Source organism: Cariama cristata, unplaced genomic scaffold (assembly GCF_000690535.1).
Source record: "Cariama cristata isolate BGI_N322 unplaced genomic scaffold, ASM69053v1 scaffold2299, whole genome shotgun sequence".
Classification (NCBI taxonomy): Eukaryota; Metazoa; Chordata; class Aves; order Cariamiformes; family Cariamidae; genus Cariama; species Cariama cristata.
In genome coordinates, this window is record NW_009636163.1 from 59,402 (window position 1) to 86,876 (window position 27,475).

General features: G+C 36.4%; 1 protein-coding gene across 1 annotated transcript in view; it reads right to left on the reverse strand.

Annotated features, from left to right (window-relative positions):
• SMCHD1 (structural maintenance of chromosomes flexible hinge domain containing 1) overlaps nucleotides 1-26,703 on the reverse strand; it is a 65,505-nt gene extending 38,802 nt beyond the window's left edge. The window contains exons 1-20 of the mRNA XM_009707803.1: nucleotides 26,595-26,703; nucleotides 23,939-24,021; nucleotides 23,708-23,838; nucleotides 21,681-21,795; nucleotides 21,406-21,525; nucleotides 18,376-18,542; nucleotides 15,935-16,028; nucleotides 15,463-15,673; nucleotides 14,500-14,620; nucleotides 14,215-14,398; nucleotides 13,511-13,708; nucleotides 13,264-13,377; nucleotides 12,727-12,833; nucleotides 12,428-12,510; nucleotides 12,161-12,274; nucleotides 8,951-9,028; nucleotides 8,749-8,868; nucleotides 4,019-4,163; nucleotides 3,693-3,789; nucleotides 1,108-1,180 (exon numbers count right to left, since the gene is read on the reverse strand). Of these exons, the coding sequence (XP_009706105.1) occupies nucleotides 1,108-1,180; nucleotides 3,693-3,789; nucleotides 4,019-4,163; nucleotides 8,749-8,868; nucleotides 8,951-9,028; nucleotides 12,161-12,274; nucleotides 12,428-12,510; nucleotides 12,727-12,833; nucleotides 13,264-13,377; nucleotides 13,511-13,708; nucleotides 14,215-14,398; nucleotides 14,500-14,620; nucleotides 15,463-15,673; nucleotides 15,935-16,028; nucleotides 18,376-18,542; nucleotides 21,406-21,525; nucleotides 21,681-21,795; nucleotides 23,708-23,838; nucleotides 23,939-24,021; nucleotides 26,595-26,703 (2,464 nt within the window). The remainder of the gene's footprint in view (nucleotides 1-1,107; nucleotides 1,181-3,692; nucleotides 3,790-4,018; nucleotides 4,164-8,748; nucleotides 8,869-8,950; nucleotides 9,029-12,160; nucleotides 12,275-12,427; nucleotides 12,511-12,726; nucleotides 12,834-13,263; nucleotides 13,378-13,510; nucleotides 13,709-14,214; nucleotides 14,399-14,499; nucleotides 14,621-15,462; nucleotides 15,674-15,934; nucleotides 16,029-18,375; nucleotides 18,543-21,405; nucleotides 21,526-21,680; nucleotides 21,796-23,707; nucleotides 23,839-23,938; nucleotides 24,022-26,594) is intronic.
• Between the last annotated feature and the right edge of the window lie 772 nt (nucleotides 26,704-27,475).

A 27,475-nucleotide genomic window follows, 5' to 3' on the forward strand; every position in this document is an offset into this window, starting at 1 on the left:
AGGCAAGTTCTGAAGAAACAAAGAATGCCATTTTTCAGAAACATTCTCTATGCATCATTCATTAAAACTTCAATTTCAAACTCACTGGTTGAAGAACAACAAATACTGAAATAGCTTTTATTTACTCCTTCCTCAAAAAACAGCTTTAAAGGCCAACGATAAGTCCAATGAGAAGAAAGAGGTAGTGAAGCATGTCTAATGAGTCTAATGAAGGATGAAGTTACCTTCAGTCCAAGTTAAATAACTAAGCAATACACAATACAATCTGTCTCAAGTCAGATCGTTCCACTCCATTTTCTACATGAAGCCTTAACTCCTCAAAAGACAAAGAATAATGCAATAAACTGTGCCTTGTTGGTCTAACAAAGATTGAAGTACACAATTTCTCTGCAAAATGAGTTGGGAAAGCCTGAAGTTTAGTAAACTGGGAGGCCAAAAATCAGCCTTCAAACTCTACCTTATCTCCCAAATCCAGAAAAACACAGGTAACAAGGGATTAACAGGTATCATATAAGGGAATCCTCAGTATCAAGACATCAACAAAACATAAAATTCTGCTAAGGGCAGTGGACTTACACATTTCTGTATTCTTCTCTTGCATTATCATAAAGTCAACATGTAACACTAAAAATTTCAGACACAATCCCAACTGCCAAAGCATCCCGCCTTTGCTGGGGTAAGAAACTGAATGAGCACTTATTCATTCACAAGGTATTTTCTACAGGGAGAAGAGGTCAATGCAGATTAGTGCAGGTCAAAGGGCTTAATGCTGAAGAAAATCAAGAAGATAAGAAATTCATTCATTGAATGGTGCTAGGTTAGAAAGATTTAAAATAATTAAAAAAGAAATCAAAGATCAGTCTCAAGTAAGCAGGCAAATTCCAGCTGCTAGAATAACAGAAAAGATTGGGCTGTGAGTTTGATGTTATTCCTGCCAAGAATGACATGCCCTTAGCTTTATTTAGTTTCAGTCATCACTTGGATGAGCTAGAATATCCTTTTTTATGCCTCACTAAATATTTTACCTTCTTCGGAGAAGAAGCATTTCATTAATAGTGTCAGAATAAAGTTCAACAGAAATTCACTAAATATTTTAAGGATACTTACCAGGCTGCAATCTTATTTTAAAGATTTGTGTGTCTTCTTTCAAACCAGGAAGAGTAACCTTCATATTAAATGTCTAATGAAAAGAATATTTTAAATATTAACCTTAAACAAAATCAGATCATAAATTATCTCATGTCAATTCATATATATGTAAACTTCAGAAGTCTATCCAAATTTTCCTGCACTGCTACATAAATCAAGATTTTTTCCCTGTACGAAAATCTGTCATTTTCATGTTATTATTCCCAGAGACGTTCAATCCAGGATTTGCATGTTAAACTACATGGTTCTGAAACCATTAAAAGCAGCTATCATAATTTGTGGTTGCCTGCTTGGGGCTGTTTTAGTGTGGAAAAAACACAGTTCATAAAAAGCCATACTGGTCTGGAGTATGCACAGCCATACTGGTCTGGAGCTCCGTTAAACCAAATGATGCATCACGAGAGAAGGGGAAGGCAAAATATACTAAGGTTACATATTGGGGAACTGAAAAAAAAAAGGGGGGTGGGGTGGGGGGGAGAAGAGAAAAATAAGGTAGGGAATAAAAACATAGGAAACTGGTATAGCTGATAGCTGACATTTAATCTGAATAAATTGAATTCTTCAGTAGTTCATCCAATCAAGCTTTGTATTCATGCACTAGACACTCCTCCTATGTTCCCCTTCTTTTAGTTTCAACCCCTTTTCTGCAATACTCATTTTTTACTTAATACTGTCTTCTTAATACTGCACTATTTTCTGCCTCTAATTAATCAGTTTACATCTTTAACTTCATTCCTTTTAATCTTTCAACATCTGTGTCCTCTAGGGAAGTTCTTTTCCCTTATCCTTCATGACCTCTGCGTATCTACTTCCCTTTTGCCCTCAGGTCTACTTCTAGGTATACTGCAGTACTTTAAAATGAAAAGAAGAATAGATATTATTTTCCTTTTAAAAACTCCTTTCTTCACCCTTCTCCTGACTGTTGTTGAAATCCTATAAGGGAGCAGTCTTCTTGATACTGCTTACACACTTGACTTAAAATTATCTCTTTGATTGCACCCACAATCAACACATGCTTCTCTCTGTCTTGACTGGTTTGGGTGGAATTAAATCAATGACTACAGAAGTAAATGAAGTCTGCTTTCTCTGTCAGTGCTTCCTTCATTGATGACTGTGATATTCTGTATTTCCTATCTCAATCAAGTTTTCCTTCTCCATTTGGCATGATTATTCCATTTTTCCCTTACTCCTTTCTCTGAAAAACATTAATTTTTCCCATGCTCTCCATTTCTTTTTGTTCGCTCATTCACTTTCTCCTAAATTCTTCCAGAATCTTATTACTAGTTGATTCTTCTAAGATATTTTAGCTGTTCTACTACCATTCCAAAAGCAACTTTTAAGGTGCTGAAAACTTCTCCTATGTTCTTCTCTGCTTCTCATTTAAAATTAAGCACTGAAAATTACACTGTATTTATGTTTTAAAATCATCTGTTTTTTTTACTTTGTTGTCCCACCATCCTGCTTTTTGCCACTATTTTTCATTACCATCTTAAACAGTCCTTTTTCACGTAAATTAGAACTGCTGCTTTCAGTGCCAGTTCTTGTACTGTGTCCAACATTTTATGCAATTAAGCAACATAAGAAAATAACACCCTTTCTTTTCCATTATTATGGTGGTATTATTATTAATGAATATTATTTCTGCTATGCAAGGTCTTGAAATGACTCTGGGTCTTGTCACTCACCAAATTTTTGTCTTACTACAGCCTGGCACTTTTGCTCCTAGACACTTTATTTCTCATAAACCACCTCTATCTGCTGTCACTATTCTTTCTCTTCTCCTTAAATTCTGAGCTTTACCTACAAAACTTATTAGTTTTGTCTTTGCTATGCTAGACTGCAAGACTAAATAAAAGGACTAGAACTTGGTTAGAATACTGTGTAAATATGCCATATACATGGTATTTTAAAATTATTTTTTAAAATCTTCAAATTTATATTTATCAGAAGCATTAAGATCTGATTTATGAAGGAGATCTTTTTAGCATGTAATGTATATTTTTGTTTTTGCAGTAAATTAGCGGCTTGACTAGGTGCTGAGAATCCATCAGTAACAGGTTAGATTTGGATGACATATATTTGCTACAGAAGTGAAAACAGCATTTTGGAAATGTCTAGAGAACTCAAGCAGTTACCACGCATATTAACTATTACTACTTATCATCTCAACTACAAGAATGAAAGATTTCAGTGCTCCCCATGCTATTTCAGTGCAAAAGTCACCAGGATGATTTGGCTTAAACCAATTTCGGCATCAGTTAAAACTAATACAGCCGATTTAGCATGCTGGGTACACTACCACACCCCCATGTGCTGCTCAGCCCCTCCAGCTCCAGTCCCATCAGCTAACAGAGTGCAGCTGTGAGAAAGACAAATTGCTCCAGGTAGAGCTATAAGAGATCATTTGAAAACATCCCAAGAAATACCTGTACTCATTAGTATAGACCAAACTTATATGTGATAATCTATTTTACACAAAAATTATTTGCTCTGTGTTTTTTTTTTTTAAATATGCTACTTCAAGTTTAAATTCATTAGCCTACCTTTCCCTGGCAACTATTTACAGAGCCTTTAGCAGTGACACCCTTAATGATGCACTTTGTTCCTGAAGTTATTTCTCCATACCGCAATGTCAATCCACTAGAAAAATATATAGAAAACAAAACAGAATCAATCTAAAAATAAACACAGGGTTTTAATACACAAGGTACTTTCAGATATTCTTATGGAAATAGAAGCAAAAATGCCAGTTAATTTATGTGAAAAGTATCCAGTATATCACTCAGAGAAACTCCAAAGAATTACTATATTAATGTCACAGGAAGAAAGGACAATAAAAAAAATAATAAAAATGTGGTGGCTGAATTACCTAGCTTCAAGAATTGGTCTAACGTTAGTTGTCAACTGTGTGGCATGACCAAATTCATCCTGCAATTCCAAAGGAATATTAAAAGGCACTCCAACTCGGAAAGGAAGCTCCAAAAGACCCACTGAAAACTTCTCTGGCTTGCCCTCTAAGAGAAAAGAATAATGCGTTTTTAGAAGGAATTATGTGTGCTTGTTGGCTTTTTCTTAATTAAGGCTGCAATTAGGTCACGTGGTTTTCAGTATCAAAGTAAATAGGCTGTTCACAACACTGTTGTAAACAAAATCATGGTTTATTGACTGATCCTCTTTTTTTAACTTACGCTAACATAAAAGCAATAGTTAAAACATAATAGCAGTAGACTATGGTACAAGAAATATAACAGGACAGCCAAAACTTCCGAAGTACATCAATACAGCACCTGAAAGTGGACAAGTTCCTTGTGGACAGCTTTTCTTAAACATTTAATTGATTTAATTTTAATAGAATTAAAGCATTCATGCAACAAAACATTTTTGTTCTAAAACTATCCCAAATTTGAGAAAGATGAATAATGATGAGTATTTGAAAAAGAAGTCTGAGTGCATCCTTCCTGTGAAATTTGAGCCCTCTAGGCTGCCTCTAATTAGGCCCTAAAAAATGAGACCAAACAGAGCAGTACAAATGGGAGCTTGTAAATCAGAGTAACGTTTTGTGGAATCAAACTGTCTTGACCTAGTGGCCTTTGAAAAAAGAGGCAATACAGGGCTGAGCTAAATGGTAGATAAATATCCTATCAAATTATTTTGGACCCAAATTAACAACTACTTTCACTACCTACAGGTGTCATTATCCGGGAGCTTCTTTTGTACAAGAGATGTGAAAGTCATGGGGGGAAGAAAATAATTACGTATCAGTTCCAACAACAAACAGATCTCAACTTTACAGTGTTCACAATTTAATTTACACGTGAATGATAAAACTGTAAAATGATTTGACAAAATAACAGTAAAAGAACTTCTACACTGTCAAAGTCAGTTAACTACCAAAAGAATGTGTCTGAACTAAAATCATAAACCTTAGATTGACTCGGGAAGTTCAGTTTTGACCAGCATTTATGATGATTGTTTAGCTTACTAAGAACTGTAAACACTGAGCAACAACCTGCTCTTAGAGAAATAAAATAATTTGTTTCTCAAACAACAAAGCTGTTGATTTCAGTTTAGTTTTTAATTGTTCTTTTCTGGAGTTTTAGAACCTATATACATAAAAGGTCAGAGAAATTTTAATATTTTGGAACAGCGAACATGAGGACTTATGGTTGTCTCTGAGACAACACAAAACTTTGCAAAAATAGACTTGAAATATTCACTTTTCAAGATGTAAGATATTAAAATTATCTTCTGACTAGACAAAAAAGCAGCAACAGATAGCAAAAGTTGCTTTTCGTACCCCTTGTGTTGAAAGTACCAACCTATTAGTTCATTAGATTTTTAGAGCACATATCCTCTCTGAAGAGATTTGTTCATTTCAATTGTTATGGCCAAAGGAACCTTTAATTGAAGGCTGCCATGCTGGGGGAAGCCACAACACTATTGAAAAAGAATTTTTAAAATACAGGATGCAACTTTTCAAGATTTTCTTTTTGCTTTGATAAAGAGATAAAGGAGCAGACAAGGTTCATTTATGTATTTGTTCAGAGAGAGACTTTTTTCTTTCCGTGTCTCTCTCTCTTTCTCCTTTTCTTGGAATTTCACAGAAATGTCTTGAGACTTCAATGTCAGGTTTTCAGACATGTGTTTAAATAATTATTCTTTTCAAGTAATGCCAAACATTTTTTCTATATTATCATATGAGAATACCTCTTTCTATTCTGCCAATAATACTTTTGCAGAAGATTTTAGAAGAATATGCAACAAAAACTCTTTTCTGCCTAAAGTGTTTGCATTCAAAGCCTTTAGTTTTGTGGAAAAAATAGGAGGCTACTGAAAGCATCTATTTTTTCTTGATCTTCTGGAAACAGATGTTAGCTCTACCTCCTGAACTTGTGATGAAAATATCCATCTTAATATCAAATGTAAAGGAAGTAGTACTTTTTGTTTTCCCCCTCCTCATTCCCCTTGTACACAGAGCTCACAGAACAGTTGAGGTTGGAAGGTTTCTCTGGAGGTCATCTCACCCACCCCCCCCTGCTCAGGCATGGCCACCCATAGCCAGTTGCCCAGGACCAGTTACAGATGGCTTTTAAATATCCCCAAGAATGCACACTCCACAGCCTCTTGGGCAAGCTGTGCCAGTGCTTGCGCAACCTGTGACAGTGCTGAGTCACCCTCACAGTGAAGAAGTGTTTCCTGATGTTTGGAGGGAACCTGCCGTGTTTCAGGTTGTGCCCAATACCTCTGGTCCTGGCACTGGGCACCATTGAGAAGACCCTGGTTCCATCCTCTTTGCATCGTCTCTTCAGGTATTTATAGACATTGGTAAGATCCCCATGAATCTTCTCTTCTCCAGGTGGAACAGTCCCAGCCCTCCCAGCCTTTCTTCATATGAAAGATCATAGAATCATACAATGGTTTGGTTGGAAGGGACCTTAAAGACCATTTCATTCCAACCCCCCTGCCATGGGTTGCTCAATGCCCCATCCAACCTGGCCTTGAACACTTCCAGGGATAGGGCATTCACAGCTTCTCTGGGCAACCTTTGCCAGTGCCTCACGACCCTCCAGTCCCTTCATCTTCCTGGCCCTTTGCTGGACTTTCTCCAGTATATCCATGTCTCTGTGTTGTAATGTAACATGCCCAGGACTAGACACAGTACTCCAGCTGTGGCCTCACCAGTACCGAGAGGAGAGGAAGGATCACCTCCTTCAGCCTGCTGGCAACACTGCTCCTAATGCAGCCCAAGATGCTATTGCTCTTTGCAGCAAGGGCACACTGCTTGCTCACGTTCACCCCGTTTGCTCATGTTTACCCTGTTGTCCATCAGGACCCCCAGGTCCTTTTCTGGAAAGCTGCTTTCCAGTCAGTTGGGCGCCAGCCTGTCCTGGTGCAGGGGGTTGTTCTTCCCCAGGTGCAAGACTTTGCACTTTCCCTTATTGAACTTAATGAGGTTCCTGTCAGCCCATTGCTCCAGCCTGTTGAGGTGTCTCTGGATGGCAGCGCAACTCTGCTGTATCAGCTATTTCTCCCCCTTCTGGATCATCAGCAAACTTGCTAAAGGTACACTCTACCTCATCATCCAGATCATTAATGAAGATTTCCTTCTTGAAGAATGTCCAGCCTTCCTGGACTCCTTTCCCCTTCAGGACTGTGTCCCAAGGGACTCTGTCAACCAGGCTCCTCAACAGGCCAAAGCCTGCCCTCTGGAAGTCCAAGGTGGCAGTTCTGCTAACCCTCCTCCCTACATCTCTGAGAATCAAAACCTCTTATCATTTCATGATTGCTGTGCTCAAAATGGCCTCCAACCATCACATCACCAACAGCAGGCACACCCCAGCGGGCGCCTTCCCTAGTTGGCTCTCTCATCAGCTGTGTCAGCAAGGTCTCTTCCACAGAATCCAGGAACCTCTGAGACTGTTTCCTCTCCACTGTATTGTATTTACAGCGGACATCTGGCAAGTTGAAGTCCCCACTAGAACAAGACTAGCAATCGTGAGACTTCTCCCAGCTGCTTATAGAATATTTCATCTGCCTCTTCATCTGGGTTGGGTGGTCTGTAGCAGACTCCCACCATGGTATCTGCCTTGTTGGCCTTCCCTCCCATTCTTACCCATAAACACTCAACCCCATTTGTCACCATCATCAAGCTCTAGACAGTCAAAATATTCCCGAGCATACAGGGCTACTCCATTGCCTCTCCTTCCTTGCCTATCCCTTCTGAAGAGTTTCTAGCCATCCAAAAAAAGCTTATAAACAAAAACTAACCAGTCACTAACAGATAAATGCACACAAATAAATTAGGAAATAAAATTAACATCTTAGAGGATGAAAGAAACAGGAGTAGCAAGGCTGTACCAGAAATATGATGTAACTGTACATTGTATATCTTACAGTCTTTCAACAGTGTCATTAAAAAAAGGAATCTATGAATTTTCTTGGGAAGATATCATCAGTCACATACTATTTTAGGCCACATACATACTGGAGTGTATGGCAAGATGAGTAACATCAGACGTATTTAACAGTATTACTTCTATTCTGGTATCCCAGTAAGTATTTCATGATGGTTAATCCAAAGATACACACCCATTATAATTGAATGAGAATTCAGTTTTGCATAGGATTCTTCTTTTAATTAAAACCAAAATGACTTCCATCTCAACATGTATATTTTTTGAATGAGTTTCCCTCTGTAGTTTATGCGTGAAAGTTGGCCTAATGAACTAGTTTTATGAAAGAATATTTATGCTAATGGCATGAGGGAAAAGGGTGATTCTAATTAAAGAAGAGTTTATTTATATCATTAAGAACATTTTTGAAAGTTCACATCAGGAAAAAGCTTTTGATTCCATCAACAATTTACTTTTTTGTAAAACTGACTGTATAGCAGAGCCAACAGATTATAAATGAGATCAAAACCTATGAGACCAAAAAAAAAATATTATTTTTTCCTGAAAATACTTCATATTTGACATGCAAATGCTACTTTTCAGTGCTGAAAGTTACCTCTCAATTAAAACATGAATGATTTTGATATACAATGAATCAAATAGAAACACTGAAAGTAGAAGAAAATTGGCATGCTGGAATTCTTACCTACAATAGTAAATTTGAATATTTTAGATGGTAGAGGCCTTCCTGCATAAGTGTCTGCATTACTTTCATTTAATACTACTTGCAGTTTCAAGGTGTAGTTCCCAAGTTTCTGAAGATTTTCTAAACAGAAATACAAATATAATTAGAAAACAAAAAAAGTAAAATTATAAATAAACTGGAAATATTGCATAGGCGAACTTACCCATTTTTTTAAACCAGTATGGCCACTTGCCTCCATGCTGACTGATATGAGAAATTATTTCTTTATTCCCAGTAGGTGCTGCAAAATCAACAATTAGCTACATGTATGTAGATTTTACACCATAATTCTTCATTTTTTCAAGTATTACTATTACTCATGATTAAGTATTACTATCACTTCTAAATCTAATACAAAATCAGCTTAACAATTAGTCAGCTAAAAAAGTGAATCCCCTACCTAATTCCATTTTAATTAAAAATTGCTAGCCTCAGACATATTAAACTGAAAGCAGTAGGTTTGTAAAGTTGAACTTTATTAGCTCTTTGGTTATATGTTCCCTGTTAAGTCTGAGCACTTGTAGGCTGTGCACTCCACGCTGGCAACTGATCAACTTGACAAATAACTATAACAAATTAGCTTAAATGGGAGCGATGGTAAAAATGTGCAATTGACAGAACATATAAATCAAGGAAAAAAAAATAATACTTTTTTGTTCCAAATTATTGTATCTGTCTTTATAAACACTCCTGCAGCATTAAAACATCCAAAAAGAGAACACACTGAAACTTCGAGGCAATTTTTTTTAGTCTGGTTCTATAACCTAAGATAAAGACAGGAGTAAGATTTATTGTTTGAAACTTCCAAGACACATCAGTGTATTTGTTTTTCAAAATATAATTTAGAATAAATACAGAATGTGATTGTAATAAGACTACACAGAATAAAAAGAAATGCAGGAAAATATACATTGTCCTATAGCTAAGTACAACTGTTTCAGGCCCTGTTCTTGCATCAAATTACAAAACGAAGATAAAGTAACAGTTGTCAACCTTCTTAGGTGTATTTTTTTGAATGTGTAACTCTGGAATATTGGGTTATTAAAATAAATTTTGATGGTGTTTTGCAGTAAGAGCTAATTCTGTTTTCTATACTGGGTTTTTTCCCCACCTTTGGTAGTTACTAACACTGAGAAAACAGAACTTCCCAAGCGAGTGCAGTCTTCCTATTGCAATGTCAACCATCACAAAGTTAGACTGAAAGTCTGTATTAACCAAGATGCACACCTTTCTTTCTGTTTTGCCCCAATCAGCCGCTTCCCATTAGACTTGTGCTCCAGACCCTTCTCTGGACACACTCCAGCACCTCAATGTCTTTCTTGTAGTGAACACAGTATTTGAGGTGCGACCTCACTGGTGCTGAGTACAGGGGGATGATCACTGCCTTGGTCCTGCTAGCCACACCATTCCCGATCCAAGCCAGGATGCTGCTGGCCTTCTTGGCCACCTGAACACATCGCTGGCTCACGTTCAGCTGCCTGTCAACCAACACCCACCGGTCCTTTTCCAGCCACTTGTCCCCAAGTCTGTAGCATTGCCTGGGGTTGTTGTGACCCAAGTGCAGGACCCGGCACTTGGCCTTGCTGAACCTCATACAATGGGCCTCAGTCCATGGATCTAGCCGGTCCCGATTCCTCTGTAGAGCCTTCCTACCCTCAAGCAGATCAAAACTCCCACCCAGCCCTTGCTTCCCTTGCCCAAACCCTGGATAAGGTCTTCCTGCCACAGCCCAGACAAGAACTTTCTCACAGTCTAGTTCTCCTGCTATCCCACCCTTTCCTTTGGCAGCTTCTTTTATCCCCACTGGACCCCTCAGCTTTATCATTCTCTCAACCCTAATTCAAATCCTAGTTTTGAATCAAACCTTGTATAAGGCTCCCCAGTAAGAGAGCAGATAAGTTCTTCATAGCTCAACTTTCTTGGCAGTCCACAGTATATTTTGCCAGCTATTCCACTCATCAAAAGAGAAGAGAAACTTCTTGTATGTTGTAAGATGTTTGCTGTTGGCCTTCATATGGGTGTAACCACATTGGTATAAATGAGAGCTTTGTATTATAAGAAAGACTAGAGGTTTGACAGGTATGCCATGCCCAAACTGTCACAGGACTTATTCATCATTCTGGTGAAGAGCAGGGGGATTAGACTAGTGATTCCTCAATTGACTGGAGACAAAATTTAAGATAGAAAGCAGTAAAAACAGTTACAAGTACAAATTTCCATCAATGAATCAAAGTGGTCAGGAGACACGAAAGGTCTGCATATAGACTTTTCAGTGATCAGAAGCAAAGGGCAAACTTAGTTTTATTTCTCCCAGCAACAACACTGACAAAACACAACAACAGAAACACCATGCCTCTTTTGAGTTTATACATCCTGAAGTCAGGATGGTCTATCTTAGGTAAGATTGCAAAACACTCATTTGTCCGCAATGCTGTTGGTAAATACAATCCTATAATCTGTGTTACATGAACACATTTTTTTCAATTCCAACCTCTTTATGCCCCAGGACACCACCTTGGACAATGGACATGCACAGCAGGCAGTCCCCACACAAGTGCCATTAAAATACCATGTGTAGTCTTACGACACGTATACTAAACTGAAGCTAAGATACTTCCATTTGGTTCCCTTTGACATATATCACCACAGTAACCTCAGAGCTTCAGAAAGGTACTTTTACAACTATTATCAGACAAAAGAATCGGATTTTCCTATTGCATATGGAAAGAAACAAGGCAAACAAGATTTTAAGTTTCTATAACTTTCAGATATATTTGACACGTGTAGGATTGGAGTTTCCAGAGAATTTAGTGTTCTAATTTTGTGTTCAACACACAACTGAGTAATTTCAGCTACCTTGGAGAGAATGCAATTCTTCAACAAATGCAATGTAAAACTATCAACTGAAGCACCCATAAAATGGAAACCACAAAACAGTAACTCACAAAAAACTTGATTTTTTAAAATTCTGAAGTGACTTTATGTTAGATACTAAACAAGTCTGGTCCCTAGTTCTATGCAGCTCACGTGAATCGCTATGTTAACTACAGAAACATTACCCATTTTAACCATGTTCTTATGCATATTAAGTAGTCAGCCTGGAGCTGATAGGCCACCCTTACATGTGACAGAAGATGTAATCATAATATAGCGTTAAGACATTGAACATTTGGCATTGAAGCAATTGTCATTTCATGATATGTGGCTTTGGAGTAGTACTACATGCTCTGACGTGATATTAACCTTAAAATTAACAGCTATATCAATCTATCAAATTCTAATATGTATTACATGTATATACAGAGAGAAATACATTATACATTTTGCATTTTTAAAATAACAAAGACTCAGTTAAATATACTGAAATACTTACAATGTAAGATAACCTTGAGTTCAACAAGAAGTTTCTTTGAACCTCCGTGGCTTGTACCCGGAAGTTTTTGCATTGCTTCTCCTTTTTTATTCAAAATTTCTATTCTTAATGCTCCTATATTAAAAAGGAAAAATTATGGACTTTTAAAATATGCTGTGCATTACAAATGATTGGAGACTTCTTTATGTTTATTTTTTTAACAAGACTACATTATACATTTTTAATTTGACATTTTACTTTTTAGTATTTGGAAAGAAAAAAATATACCTATCGGTGTGCCAGCAAATCTTGTCTCATTTGGTAATAACTCATCTCCTTCTGGCCATGTTACCGACAATCTGTCAGGAAGTCTAGTGAAAGAGAAATTAGGAATAGTTTTTCCGTGAGTTAAAAAAAAGGGTAATTTTTACTTTAGTACAATACACTCGAAGCTATTTATTGTTTCTACTGAAACAGCTGACTGCTTTCCCATTTGGGAATAAAACTGAACTTTTTTTTGTTCCTGAAGAAACGCTAAAACTATTAGTAGGAGCTCCACAAGTAAATAATTACAATTTAGAGCTTACCTTGCCATTTCGTCCTCTATGTATTTTCTAACAGCTTTGTCAGACGCTGTTCTGTCAAGTTTTGAGATTGGAATAGTTTTCATTTCAGCATACAATGCCTGAGGTTCCTGAAAAAAAACTGAGTGCAGTTATAAACAGCCAGATTATAATATGTCAGAGAATAAACATCTCTCTGTCAATGAACTAGGCAATGCTACCAAGTACTACTTGATGACACCACACGACATTGTTCTAAAATTTGCTGAAATCACAAGGGTTAGGAATGGATGCACGACATACTATTGATACCAACTGTGGTACTCTATTTCATATGCAAATTTAAATAAATCAGACTGTTGATCATGAATAATATTTTTTTTATATTTACATTAATGTAACTAAGTAGTTTGATTATTTCTAGACTACTGATTCTCAAAAAAAAAAAATCATAATTTTCAACAGTTATTTAAAAGTCATTTAAATAAGTCTGACCCAGGCTTATGTTTAAAGATTCCACAGGCATACAAAGTGTGTGAATCCTTCGTATATTTGTCTTACCAAAGCAATTTGAACCTCTCCCCCAGTGGCAAATATATCCCCATCATGGTTTCCGTACAAAAAAAATTTCTCAATACTTCCATAGAATATTGGAAGAGTTTTAACAGTTTTCACCTGTGAAGAGAAGACAACAATTAATGTCAATACATTACTTCTGCACCAAATGCATAGTATTTGCCTTTCATAGGGTTCAAACGCTCTGTTACAAAATAAACAAAACCTCAACACCAGTGAGCAACTAACTGACCAGCTGTCCAGTTTTGTATGTTTTCCCATCCCATTCTATTGCAGCATACATCGTCCAAGGGCTCTGCATTCTTTTGGATGGTAAATCAGTACGTGTAGTTATTCCTTTAAAGACTGTGAATTTTATCTGTTTGTCATATTTTTCATGGCAGTCTTTGAGCCACAAAGCAAATTCTCTGTCAATTTTCATTCGCTGCTCCTATAAAAGAGACAACAAAATAAATACGCATTATTAATGTATTACAAAATCCGACAACTTCAGAAGTATGAACAATTATAAGAATACAGTGATACTGTACTAAAAACCCAAAAAAACTCGGATTCTTCACCTTTGAAACATTACAAAATTCTAGGAAAGCCATACTTCAAGCCAGAGAAACTGTTTCCCCCAGCAACCATATTCCTCTATGAAGAGGGTCTTTCCACAAAAACTGTCATATAACAACTATATAAAATAATTGTTTGAGAAAATAAAAGGAAAAAGACTAAATCTTATTTTTTTCAGATTTAAAGAGTCAGCTTTACTACTCACTAAAACTAGGAGAAACATCTGCTACAAAGTCCCGCAAAAGTGCCCAGGATGAAAGTTCTTCAGAAACTGGGCAATATTCAGTGACACCACCAAATGACCAGTGAGTAAAGGTTTCCATATCATATGCATTAAGCTTTGCCAAGAAGAAACACTTAACAGAATAAAACGATTACCTGTCCGTTGAAAATTCTCGTGAACAGAGTATTCTTATCTTTTAGCTTCAGCTCCAGATCCATGAAAGTGAGCTTGTTTGTGCTGACCTGGAACTTATCATTGGTAAATAATGCACCAGAAATTCTGTTGTAGCATTCAATTGGTGCCAATCCTCTCTTCTTTGGAGGAGCGCACCAGTCAAAACTTAAACAAAAAGATAAAGACATTAAAACCCTTTTTTATAAAGGGAGGTTTTCGTTATAGAAACAGACTGGTTTACATTGTAGAAACAGACTACTGCTTACTCTTCCACAGTTGTGTATGGTATTAATCTTCCATTCCAAAAACATTCAAAAATAGGCCTTTTTCCTCTGGCACCCTTTTCTACTATAAAGCAGTCGTCATCGTCATCATCATCGTTTAATTCTTGATTAAAAAGAAGAAAGTCTCCATGAATAAGTGTCTTAAAAAAACTAATATAATATCAAAAAACAAAGGACTCTAAATTAAGGATTATCTATACTTAAGTTAGGCACAGTAACAGTACACGTTATCAAGCTAGGTATATACAATATTAGGGATTTTTTTTGTTGTTTTCTGTTTAAGAAATATCAAGGAGAAACGCTAAGGAAAGCTAAGGAAAAATTTTAAACAGAGATTGAATAACATTACCAAATCTACCAAATTTGCAAATTTGAATATTACTTTTTCCTCTTCGTTTCAACTGATGATCTTCTAGTGTCGTAAAATCTTGTTAAAATTAAACTCGAGATTTTTGTTGTCAAAAAAAAAAAAAACCACCAACATAAATTATTTTAAAACCCTAGCATCTGAAAGCTCATCAAGACTGGATAAAACAAATTTTAAATTAAAGACTTCGATTATTACATGTTGTCCTCTGTGGTATTCTGGTGTTAAAATCTCTTGAATCAAACTGCTGGTGTTTCATTACTTTCTTGGAGTAAAGATCCAGCAGTCAGGAAAGTGGAAATGTTTCAATCAGACCACATTCCGTAAGAGTTTATAGTTTGAAAACAGATGGTGTTACGTCAAAGATCAGATTTAAGTGAACAACTTACCACAACACCCAATTTGTTCACAGGATTCGTTCATCCAAAAGGATGTGAACTTTCCTGTTCTGTCACAACCCAAATTAAGCAGTAATTTACATTTCACTTCAAATTGTTCTAGTTTCTACTTCATTAAAACATTTAGAGTAGTAGGACTGTCTATAATAGGACTGATAAGGAGCTAAACATTTCACTCACTTGATGGAAAACATGGATCATCAGGGTATGTTTCTTTATCATACAGGAAGGGATGATATCGGATGATGCCTTCCACTATACCTTCTCCTTCAACGTGTGCCTTAAACTCAAAACTATCTGCTGCAGTATTTATATACAATGTCTGCATGTCATCTTTGATCTCCCTAAGATTGACAATCTTTGGTACTTTTCCTTTTTCGAACATTGAAATCTGGAAGAAAGTGAAACAAGTTTATTTTCCTTAGACCAAAAAACCTACACTATTTAGCATTTGTGACATTTATCTTAACTGTTAGCAAAATGAATAAGTTCTTATGCTGCAATGATAAATAGTATTACTTTTTAAAAATTAAATTACATACATATCTTAAAATGCTGCTGTAGTTCAAAATGCATGATTAAAGAGAAACAGGCACAATATGAAATAAGTTGCCAAAGACAAATTTTGACTAATAAGTATAAAATCTCTTACCTGAATGTCAATGTTGTTGAAAGGGCTTACATCTTTTGTTACAGCATTAGTTTCATTTCCTTTTGGTCCATGAATATAATAGTGATAGATATGTCTGAAATAGATTTATTTTTCATTTAAAATGTAAGGAAGTGAAATTAAAAAACTGCATATTATAATTTTCAAAAATCTAAATAAATTCATATTTTTATTAAGATATAACTCATTCATTGCATTGCTATAAATCAACTCCACGACGACATGTATATCTCATACAGAAGATCTACTAAAGGCAGTGAGTGTCTCCTTTTCACTCCTTTCAACTCTCACCTCCTTCATGCACAATCACATTAGGATCAACTTTTTGATAAAATAAGTAAAAACATTACAAACTGGAAAATAATAAGTAAGTGAAAAGAATTATGACTCTTACATGGCTACACATCCTTTACATCAAGGTGCAAACTAATAAAACTACTGTAATTTGTTCTGCACTCTGGAGATTAAAAATAACTACAGCCAAAAAGCTTTCCACGCACTGTTTCTGAAATCAGTTTTGATTCATCATCTAACAGTAACAAAAACATTTAACAAATAATCACTATCCTTATTTACAAAAAAGTAAAGATACCCATTCAAATATAGGCAGCAGTCATCGATGTGATCTGTGTATTAGAAATAATTTTTCTATTTGTAAATATTATTTTCTAATGGCACTTGTGCTCATTTAAGAAACTCCCAAAAGTCCACATGGTTGGATAAATTAATTATTTTCATAGAGATATGAAGTTTGAGAAAACTGAGGAACTTAACTTCATTTACTTCAGCTTTTCCATGAGCTAGCTAATTCTTCCAGTGTCAAAGACTAAGTCCTTAAAGCTCAGGGTGGTGGTTTGCAGAAAAATGAGATTAGAGAAGTCAATGGGACTGAATGCATGATGGAAGTTAAATGCACCTGCAAGTGTTTATGACGGCTTTGCTTCTGACATCCACTGCACTAAATGCACCCCAAGGAGAATCTTGGTTCCCAGACAAAAGCTCCTCACGGTCTCATTCCTCAGGACTTTAGAGCAGACTGGTATGTCCAAACTGCTCAGCATTTTGTCTGCATTTCTTTCAGACTTCAAAAGGTGCTCTCATGGCCTTAAGACATAATTATTTGGGAGGGTTCATCTCCCCTTCCTCCACTTCAAAGCATCTGAAACAATACGAGGGCTGTGCTGTAGCCCATTAAAGCAGAATGAAACTGGTATCACACATGCGTGGCAAAAGGCATGGCAGAGGGGTATGTGGAGGTGTTTCAGGGGAAAAAAGGCCATTCCAGCTGAAATAAGGGATGCAGGACTGTGAGCTTCCCAGTGCTACAATCTTACTGGTTTTACTGTAGTAGCTACAGGCATATACTCAAATAATTGCACCTGGGTTTCATCTCAAATGGAGGCAAGTTCTTTCACTTCAAGAGATTGCTGGAATGAAGTAACACACATCTAAGTGCGAGCATCTAGAAGCTAATGGGGGACCCAAGTTACCTGTCGATGTAGATGTACCCCTACATTTTCAGGAGGTTATAAAGGGTTTCAGCCACAAGTTCTTACATGCAACGCTGAATGATGTTTCACATAATAAGGTATTATCTAATCCTTATAATAATAAATAATATGAAAATTAGTATTAGATTACAGGTAACACAAAAATAAAATTGTAGCTTGAAAATCAAGTTCTGTGGTTTGCCAGATTTCAAAACTGGGCTATGACTTCATAGTTCAGTTTACATTCACAGATAGATCCATCATCTTAATAGGTAAGCCCACACGATTCACAGGTATCGCAGACTTCCGTATCTCTAGGCTCTGCAGGCCCACTGATGTGTACTACTGATGTGCACGCCCACTGATGCCCACTACTACTGTAGTACTGAGGAGACAGTATCAGCGTTCTCCCTCTTCAACTGGTATGAAGCAGCAGCTTTTTTACTATTCTTTAAAAAAAAAAAAAAAAAAACACCACCAAAACAACCACCCCCTCTCCAAAAACCCCAGCAAAAAACCAGCCAAATAAACCCAACTGTAAATACAAAGCTAGATATCAAAGTTAGGAGCACAGCTGTGAGAAAAGTAAGTTGAGTTATTAATAATTAGGTATCTAATTATTATATTAACAATGGAACTATTAAATTGAATAGGTTATTAATAATTAGACTGGATAATTACATAACAATTATCAAGTCATATTGAAACGGCTGTTTGTAAACATTTTTGTTTGAATGGGGGGCCCCAATCAGTTGTGTTAGTTCCTGTAAAATCAGTTAGCTAGGAAGACTAATTGTGGCTTCAACAAAATATGTATCCAGTGCCTTAACAGGAATAAAGCCAATGACTGAGTACAAAAAGGACGTAATTCCTAATTATCTGACTTTGTTCGGACTCCACTTTTAAATCAAATCTTTTAAATCACCAACTTACGCCAGCTGCCTTGTCCAAAGATGAAAGTAGTTTTTCAAGTACTGCATGTGATCTGGTTGTACACCTGTAATGACAACTGCTGTGAAACTCTCTCTATCTCTTTCTTCTAATATTAGATTATGAAGAAATCTTTCATCATCACTTGTGATGTGAGTAGAGTCAGATGGCTACAAAAAGAGTAAAATAATAAAAACTGAATTTCTGAACTCCCATCAACTTTCAAAGGGATTAAAAAACAGAACAGGAAAATAATACAAAACACATGATGCTAAGTATCACAAAGGATTAATGCTTAAAATAAAAGCTTCCAAATTAAAGTCAACAAACTGAGAATCTGACATCCTGGATCCAGTGCATTTTCAACTCACTTTCATCACAGCATTTGAAGTCTTTAGTCTAGAAACGCATTTAATCATGGTTAATGTGGCACTGTGCAATCTTCATGCCCTCATCCATCAAATGGAACTACTATGTGTACAAGACAAGTCTTTTTTAAGAAAACCAAGTCAGAAAAAAATATTTGCTTTTAAATGGATATGCTCCTTTCTATAACAGAAATTGTTATAGAATGCTTTTGCTGTGAAAGAGAAAGGGTGAATCCTCAGTTCCACCTGAAATATCCAGCAGTCTCACAGAAACAGAAATTCCTGGTTCCAGAAAGTCCTGCTTGTCTTTTCCTGGATGGATGCACTTTGCTCTTACGATAGGAGGTTTCTAAGCTGCATGGAAACACAGTGGTTGACATCGTGCTTCATGCTGGACCAGTAGATAAACCCTTACATTTGGTGCATCCAGAAAAGAAGCTAGTTTTAATACAAAGACTGAGATCTTTATAGCAACTGCAAACAATCAGTACAACTTAGAAGATATGCTTTTCCATGCTGTAGTAAATGCAGCTTCATGCCTTGTTTTGCAGGAAAGCAGGCAAAAAGGAAACACATCACTAAGTTGTGAAAGGATACGTCCCCTACCTAACTGTAGGCAGTGAAGTACGTTAGTCAACGGTGTTCTGTTAAGACTTACATTCCCCAGGGAATCAAAGAGGTCTCCTTAACCAACACGATAATTTAACCAGTTCTGGGAACTTTCATCAAAAAAAGACTGGAATTCTTCAAATGCTTTCTTTTGCCTACAGCAGAGACTCTTTTAAACCTAAGAGTCTTGCTGATTTCATCCAAACAAGGAGCTGCTTCTATCCTAGCGATGAGATGATAGATAGCAAAGAAAAGTTGGACTTGCTTGGTCCTCATCTCTGTATGATTCGACCAATGACCTAGGAGCTGTACATCAATGGTGAACAAATGCTATCCTGTGCAAATTACAGAGTGGACGTACCTCCAAAATGCTTCCCAAATTCTCTGGTTGCCTCCTTGCTACAGATGACAAACTACCATGGCACCTTCTCCTACATTCCTAGCATCCATCTCAACTAGAAAAGCTGTATTTGGCAATATTAAACGCTCCAGGGAAGCCAGTGCAGTAAAGACAGATGCCTATTATCCATCAACAACACATGATCGCCTGGGGTGCCCCCAGTGCCATTTCTCTTCAGTGTTCTGGCCTTGTTCTAGAATGTCTTAGGTCTGATATTAATTACACCTTGATTTCTTTGCAAAAGTAACTTTACCAACTCAATGCCTCAAAGATTCAATTATTCTTCTCACACTGCAGTAATCCATTACAACTTCTATTTTTGCCATAGTATTCTCTTGCTCACCTATGTGCACTGCAGACAATTTTCAAGACATTAAAGAGAGAAATTCACACATTTAATTTCACATCAATATAACAAACTGGCCTGGCTAATTCAATGATTTGTAAAAATTTCCTAGACCCAAGTTGTCTATCCATTATCTCTGCACTTTACTTCTATTACTTGAGTGCTTCACATCATTATTTTTTACCTCTAATAGAACTTTACCTGAAATTACGTTTTTTTTTACTGTGTCAGCTTAACTTTAATTTTATAATATCACCACAAGTTTTCAAACAGTTGATTGCACCACCACCTTGAATTCTTTAGTAGTATTTACATTTACACCTCATTCAGCTAGTTTCCTGTCACCCACCCTCCCTTTTTAACATCAAACAGGGAGGAAAAGTATCTGTGCACTCTACAAAAGGCAGATTTTGTCTGCTTTTATTTTCAGTTTCTATTTCTCTGACTCTACCTTCTCATCTCCATTGCACAGAGATTAAAAATAAAGCTTGCACATTTTTGATGACTGATTCTTTGTCACAAGTCACTGACCCAAGATTGCCATGATAAAAACCTTACCTCCTGTTCCTTTCTCACCCATACAAAAGGCCAAGAACATTGATATAACCCAAAAGATATGGGCTATAATCAAGGTCCAATTACCTCTTCATACACAGCACCCACTTATGCTCCCATCTGCACCCTTAGATATATCTTTGCCTTTATCTCCTTGCTCAAAATTGTCCAAAGAACAGTTCTTTTCAGTCTTCCTCCTTATCTTACAGCTTTTTGCTTAAGCTTTTCTTCTCCATGAAAACCATCAGGACTGTTCATTTCAGTTTTCAACTAAATAGTTCCATTTCTTTTACAAAACTAGTGAAGGCCTGTGAAACCACTGGGTTTTGTTGACCTGGCTAGACTTTTCTCTCATAAGCACGTAAATTCTTCTACATACATAAGCACAGTTTGTTCTCCTAATTTATTCCTTACTACTTCAGAGAACGGGCATTTTTCTTTGTTTCATACATAACAAAACAATTGCTGTTCTTAGGAAGGTATTTTTAATACTTTTCTTAACCTGGTATGTCAAACTATATGGCATTTCTGTCCTTTAAGCTAAATTGAAAAGAGAAAAAAGAATCACAGACAAATAAAGCCTTATGACACAGTCTTCAAGTTTCCCACTACTTCCTTTTACGCTCCATGGTGCGAATGATTCAACAAGACGAAGATATCCCCAGATAAGTATTACAAGAATATCACACAGTGAAATCATGTTAACCTGGGAAAGGCTTTCAATTAAAAAAGATAAAGTATTAAGGGCTATTTACCTTTCTGTTTCGAATGTATCCACTATATATTGCTTCTTTGTTTTTCTCCTTCTTTTCAAAATCCTCTTTAGAAAGGACAAGTTCATGAACATCCTGAGAATCTGCAGGTTTGCTTATCATCTGATTTTATTAAAAAAACAGTATTTAAAATCAAAATAAGATTTAAAATTAACGTAATAAAATATTTTGATGCTGTGATTAAAAGCTAGGATAGTAACAATCTGATTATGCAAAATTGTTTTAAAATTAAAAGTTAAAGATTGACATTTACTTACTCTGGCAGACTGTCCAACGAAGAACACTGCTTGTTTGCCTCCAACTCCAAAATATGAGATATCACTATTTAAACTACGAGGCACCGGCAAAGGGCGTACATATCCTGAATGATCACTGAGAGTAAAAGTGCCTTTAATAAATTTTCTCAAGACAAAAGTAATTTAAAACAGAAACTTCTGATCTAAACAGCTTGTATTAAATTCTTCCTGCAGTCACTTTGTTCAAAAATCCTTCACTTTAGACCTATATCGCAACATTAAAATCTATGTGCCTAAAATTCTGGATGTATTCTTTTTAAAAGGATGATGACAGAGTAACTATTTTCTTAAGTCATCTTATAAGTTTGCTAGAAAGGACAGAAGTGTCTTAATCTTACTGAGTCACACAAGTTCAACATTTTAATCTGAATAACTTCTTTGCTTATTACTATCTACGTACAATTTTTTTTCACACTGCAGTTCAGATGAAAGAGAGGAAAACACTTGGCAGGCAGAATCTCGCAGAAAAAGAAACGATTACTCTGAAAACTTTTCTGCACTGCTAACTCTGCAAGAGACATGGTCAACAGGTACTGTGGTAACAGCAATTACACATAGTTTTAATAGTAGAAGGCAAAAGGCAAATCCCTCAATGCGCTCCCTTTGACCATGGCAAGATACTAACTGTGAAGCTGTTGCAAATGAAAACGGCTTACAAAGCAAGCCTGATCCTTCTGACATCATCCTTTCACAGAAATACTTTTGAGTCAAAATGGAAAATAATGCCAACAAACTATTAAATGCAGACTCGGAGAGACTACATATGCCATCGGTAATTAAATTTCATGTCTTCCAAGTCAGCTTTGACAGATGAACAGTCTTACCTAGTTTAAGCAAACAGTAGGACAAACATCTGTTTTAAAATTATAGCAGTCCCAAATGAAAACAAAGTGTAGATGGTATCCTGGCATAATTTACAGTTATGCTCCCATTGAATGGTATCAAACCACAGTGCTTAAACCTCTAGCTCAAAAATACCATACATTTCTACTGTTACTAAACTCACCTACAGCAATTTCAAAGAGCATGACTTGCTTTACAAATGACTAGATGATCCACAATTACTTTTTATGCACTTATCTGTAGTTGTTAGATATTGGCTGTTCTATTTGGAGATGCTTCCAATGCAAAAAAAACCCCTCCTCAGCTATATTATCATATTCCACTGCCCCATTACTTTTTACACTACTTTCTCATAGGACAAAATAGTTATGATTGAGGCTGTGATCCTTACCTTCACATTTACTGTCCTAGGCTCAAGGTATTTAGAAAGTGACTAAAGCTCAAGAACTGTACATAACTGTTTCTCTGGAATTTGCTACACTAGGGTTAACTCTGGCTGTACAGGTAGAAGATCTCTTGAGAACATAATTCAAAACTGTAAAATGAACTCATGTAAGTAGCAAAACCCACCATAAACCTCCACTTTCTTCTTTAAATGCAAAACATCTCTTTTACCTAGCCTCCCTCAAAAAATACAGACACCTTCAGGTATAATTTCGCATTACATTGTACACGATTAAGATTTATAAAAAAAATACAAAAAAAACCCCACCCCAAAAAACCTCCCACAAACAAAAACCCAAACCTAAACCACAACCCTGTACCTGTTATTCCAGTAGCGTAATAGATATTGAATGTATTACTTAATGCACTACTGAAAGGCTTTCAGGTAACACATGAATATACTATCAAAAAAACCTCTGCAGACCACAGAATGCCCCTAACTGTATGTAGGCAGCTCAAAGAGAGCTTAGAAAAGGTCACGAGAACAAAAAAAATGTTCTCACATTATCATATTAGAGCAGTTGCTTTGTGTTATGAAGCTTCTCTATTTCCTACCTACAAAAAGTATGTGTCTATTTATAAATAATCATAGAATGATAGGTTTTAGCTAAGTGTTGGTACAGAGAAATGTCTTAAAATTTTATTATGTGAACCTTTGCAGAGTTTGTCAATTGTTGCAAAAATGATTAAAACTTTCTAACCTCTCAAAGTCACCTTGTCTTGTAAACTTTGACAATCTATATACAGCCCAGTTGTTAAGCTGTTTAGAAGTCATTCCTCTTCCATTATCGATCACTGCAACAGCTGGTTTTCCTTGGGAGTCATCAAATAACTGTTTGGGGGAAAAAAAAAAAACAACAAAAAAAGGAGAACCGGGGTGGGGAAAAAGGTAATGCGAACTAAATCTGAAAAAAAGAATATTTCTATCTTACCAATTTTATCTGTATGCTCCGAATATCAGTATTTCGGGATGTAGCTGATAGAGAATTGTCAATCAACTCAGCAAGGGCAAATGCTAAAGAAATTGAAGAAAAATAACCCTATTAAAATCTTGTTGTCAAAAGACAGTACTCAGAAAACAGACTCACTCACAGTAGTTTCTTCTGCACAATTAGGATAACACACTCCCTAAACACAGGCAAGAACTATGCACTGTCAGAACCATCAAGATTATATAACATCCTGATTAAAAAACCAAAATAAAACCAAAAATGACAAAAAACCAAAAACATACCAACACTTTTGTACATAATACTTTATGATTTGTTTTATCACTGAATCTCTCATACCTATATTGATGGCAAGAACACACTTATTGGAAGTACCTAGGAACAGTGATGAACTAATAGGCTCCTTACCACAAGACAAACTTGTCCTTTTCCATGATTAGGAATGAATTTGTAGGATTCATTTGAAAGTCTGAAGTATGTAAAAAATTGACTTTGGCTTCTTAAAACATTGACAGAAGAATGAACTCATTGAAAAAACCTGAATGGAAATGTTGCGCAACTTCCAAAACAGAAAGTTATTTGTTTACAAAAAGGACACAAAGAAAATTGTGAAGAATATTGTGAATGGTAAATACAACCAAAGTTCTGTCAGATATCTGGTAATACACAGCAGAAATAGTCAGCCAAACTACTTGCACAAGTCTGTTGTTTCTGAACATTAACACTTGGAGGCCTTACCTAACTAAAGTTAGGACTACCTAACTTTAGTGAGAAACTGCATTTAATTTAGGACAACAGCATCAATCTGAAAAAAATACATCAAGTTCGGATTAATTGACTCTGATTGATCAGCCCTAGTGAACAGGCAATCCCATTCAGTCTCTGTGATAAGGAATTCCATCAGGGCATGATCACTACAGTCCAGGCTACTACCAATCCCAATCTTGACCTTTCCAGTAAGTTTCCCTGTGCTGGTGAGCAACAGGTCCACTAACGCAGCTCCTCTGGTTAGGCATTCTGTCACCTACACTAGCAAGTTATCCTCAAGAGTCTTCTAGGCTGCTTGCAGCTTGCTGTGCTGCTTTTCCAGCAGATGTCAGGGTGACTGAAGTCCCCTAATACGATCAGGGCCAGCAATCGTGATGCTTCCTGCAGAGGAGTAAGAACACTTCATTGACATCCTCCCCTTGATCAGGCAGCCTGTAGTAAACATGAACCATCAGGTTTCCTTTGTTGGCTTAATCTCTAACTTTCACCGATAAACTCTCTTGTACCTGCTGTTTGTCACAGGCAGCTTTCCCCAGTCAATCCATTTGTTTTCGTTCGCTAGTGCCACAGCTTCACACCCAATCCCCAAGTTTGTTAGTTTAAAGTGTGATTCACTAAAGCAGCCAATCTGCCAGCAATGCTTTAGGCTATCTCCCAGCATACAAAGTAGGGTCAACAGGTGAACAACCTGGTAACTAGCTCAACATGTACAAAAAGACACGACACTTCACATCATATGCAACTAAGCCGAAGGCTCAATACCACAAAATACTGGGACTGCTAAAGATGTTACGTGGTTCCGAAAGTAACTGGACAAATTTATGGAAAAGAGTGGTTCACAGACATGAACTCAAAAGTCCCCAGATCACTTTCGTTGCATCTCTGCATGGCCCTTCTGTTCTCCTAGTACTTCTCAGGTACCTCATCCTGGCTGCTGGTAGGAAGAAAGCACAGATCTAGACAGAATGCTTTGTGTGGTCTAACGCAGCAATTCATGCGCACAGATACACACGTATCACCGACCAAACTATCAGAGCACTTCCAACACAGTGCCCCCAACCTGAACCAAAACTGTGTCTTTACCGAGGTGGGAAACAAATGAAGTGCAGAAAGAGGGAGGGGGCAAAAGGAGACTGGTACTTAAAAATACAGTTGCTATTTATAGACATTGTTGAGATTGTTTTGAAACAGAAATCACTGTGGGAATGGTATAATGCTTGAGTCTTGATGTTTGCATTTTTTCCTGTACAATTTTGAGCCTGCTGTACCCAAGATGTACATACTTAAAAAGTATTCATAGCCATAGGCAGAATTTTCAGAGAAGCCATAAACAGAAATTTTTTCAATAAAACAACACGAAATGCTGGTTACATATTTAATATCACTTAGATAAAAACTAAAGCAGCATCCTTTTACTTATGTAATACTTGCTCTCATTGGCAAGTTAAGCCCTGTAGAACCACAGATGGGAGAGTAGACAAAATTCTATGATAGTTCACACAAAAACTGTTCACCAAATTCAAACATAAAGTCTATTTTAAGTATAGGAGACAAAAAACTTTATAACACAGATGCTGACCTGTCTGGATGACATCCACAAGATTATTATCAAGACTACAGTCATTTTACTTCTAAAACATTCAAACTTCTTAAAAGAAATATTTGAGGAGGTACCGCTGTAAATCTGGATTCTTACACTGCCATTTTGAGTAATTTTAAAAGAAAAATTTGTACGAAGAACATAGTTAATTCTTCTTTTACAGTTAAGACTGTACTTTTTCACCAACTGTAACTAAAAGTTAAATTGCTCATAACCACATTATGTTCATATAAACATCATTTACACAAGATTATTTTGGCAAGTACTTACGCAAAGGATTTTGCCCTTCACTGGCATAGTACTCGTACATGCCACTTTTGACAAGTGTATCATAGTGGGGTAGGAAGTCAATTCGCTCCTTGGTTGCCGAAAGCAGCATTTGATCAACTGACTGTAGCAGATATAAAGTAACTCCATCTTGAACAAGGTCGCCTGCAGTGAAGATGAAATATAAAGTACATTGAAGAGCACTGCACCAGGCAACTTCTGCTCTCAAAACCACTACAGGTTTAGCCTCAAGTAAGCTCTGTATTTTCTTAAGTGCTGACTGCTCAGCATCCTAGCAATAACATTTAATTTAAAATTAATTTAATTTAAAACATTTTCATGTTTCCAAGCTTAATAACACAAGTTTTCTCAGGTGATAGCTATTTACATGCCATTTTTTCCTATCACTTACAGAATTTGATGGGAGGTAAAAAATTACCTTGCAGAACTGTCATCATACTAACGAGTAGTTGTTGAAAACTTGTTTATGAAAGTAAATTTTGTAACAATTCTTGGAACAGTATTACAGGATTTGTACTTCCATTTAATTATTGCATGTCATAAACAATCATCATGCAGTCTTTACAATCAATATAAGAAATAGCTGTATTTATTTTGCCATCTAAGATACTTACTGAAGTTGTCTTCTGTAATTTCCTTCCTGTTTGTTGTGGTGATAACAAAATTTTCATCAGTAGCTATGCCAAATGCCTACGAAAATTGGAGGTTATTCAGTTATGATAACTAAGTACTCCGTAAAGTATTCAGATAAGTGAAAAAAAATAGTGGTCTTTCTATTCATTTTGCTACTAACTATTGACAAGTGACCAAATATTTTTCCCATATTAACTCAGAACACAGTTTAATTCCACAACTTAAGTTTA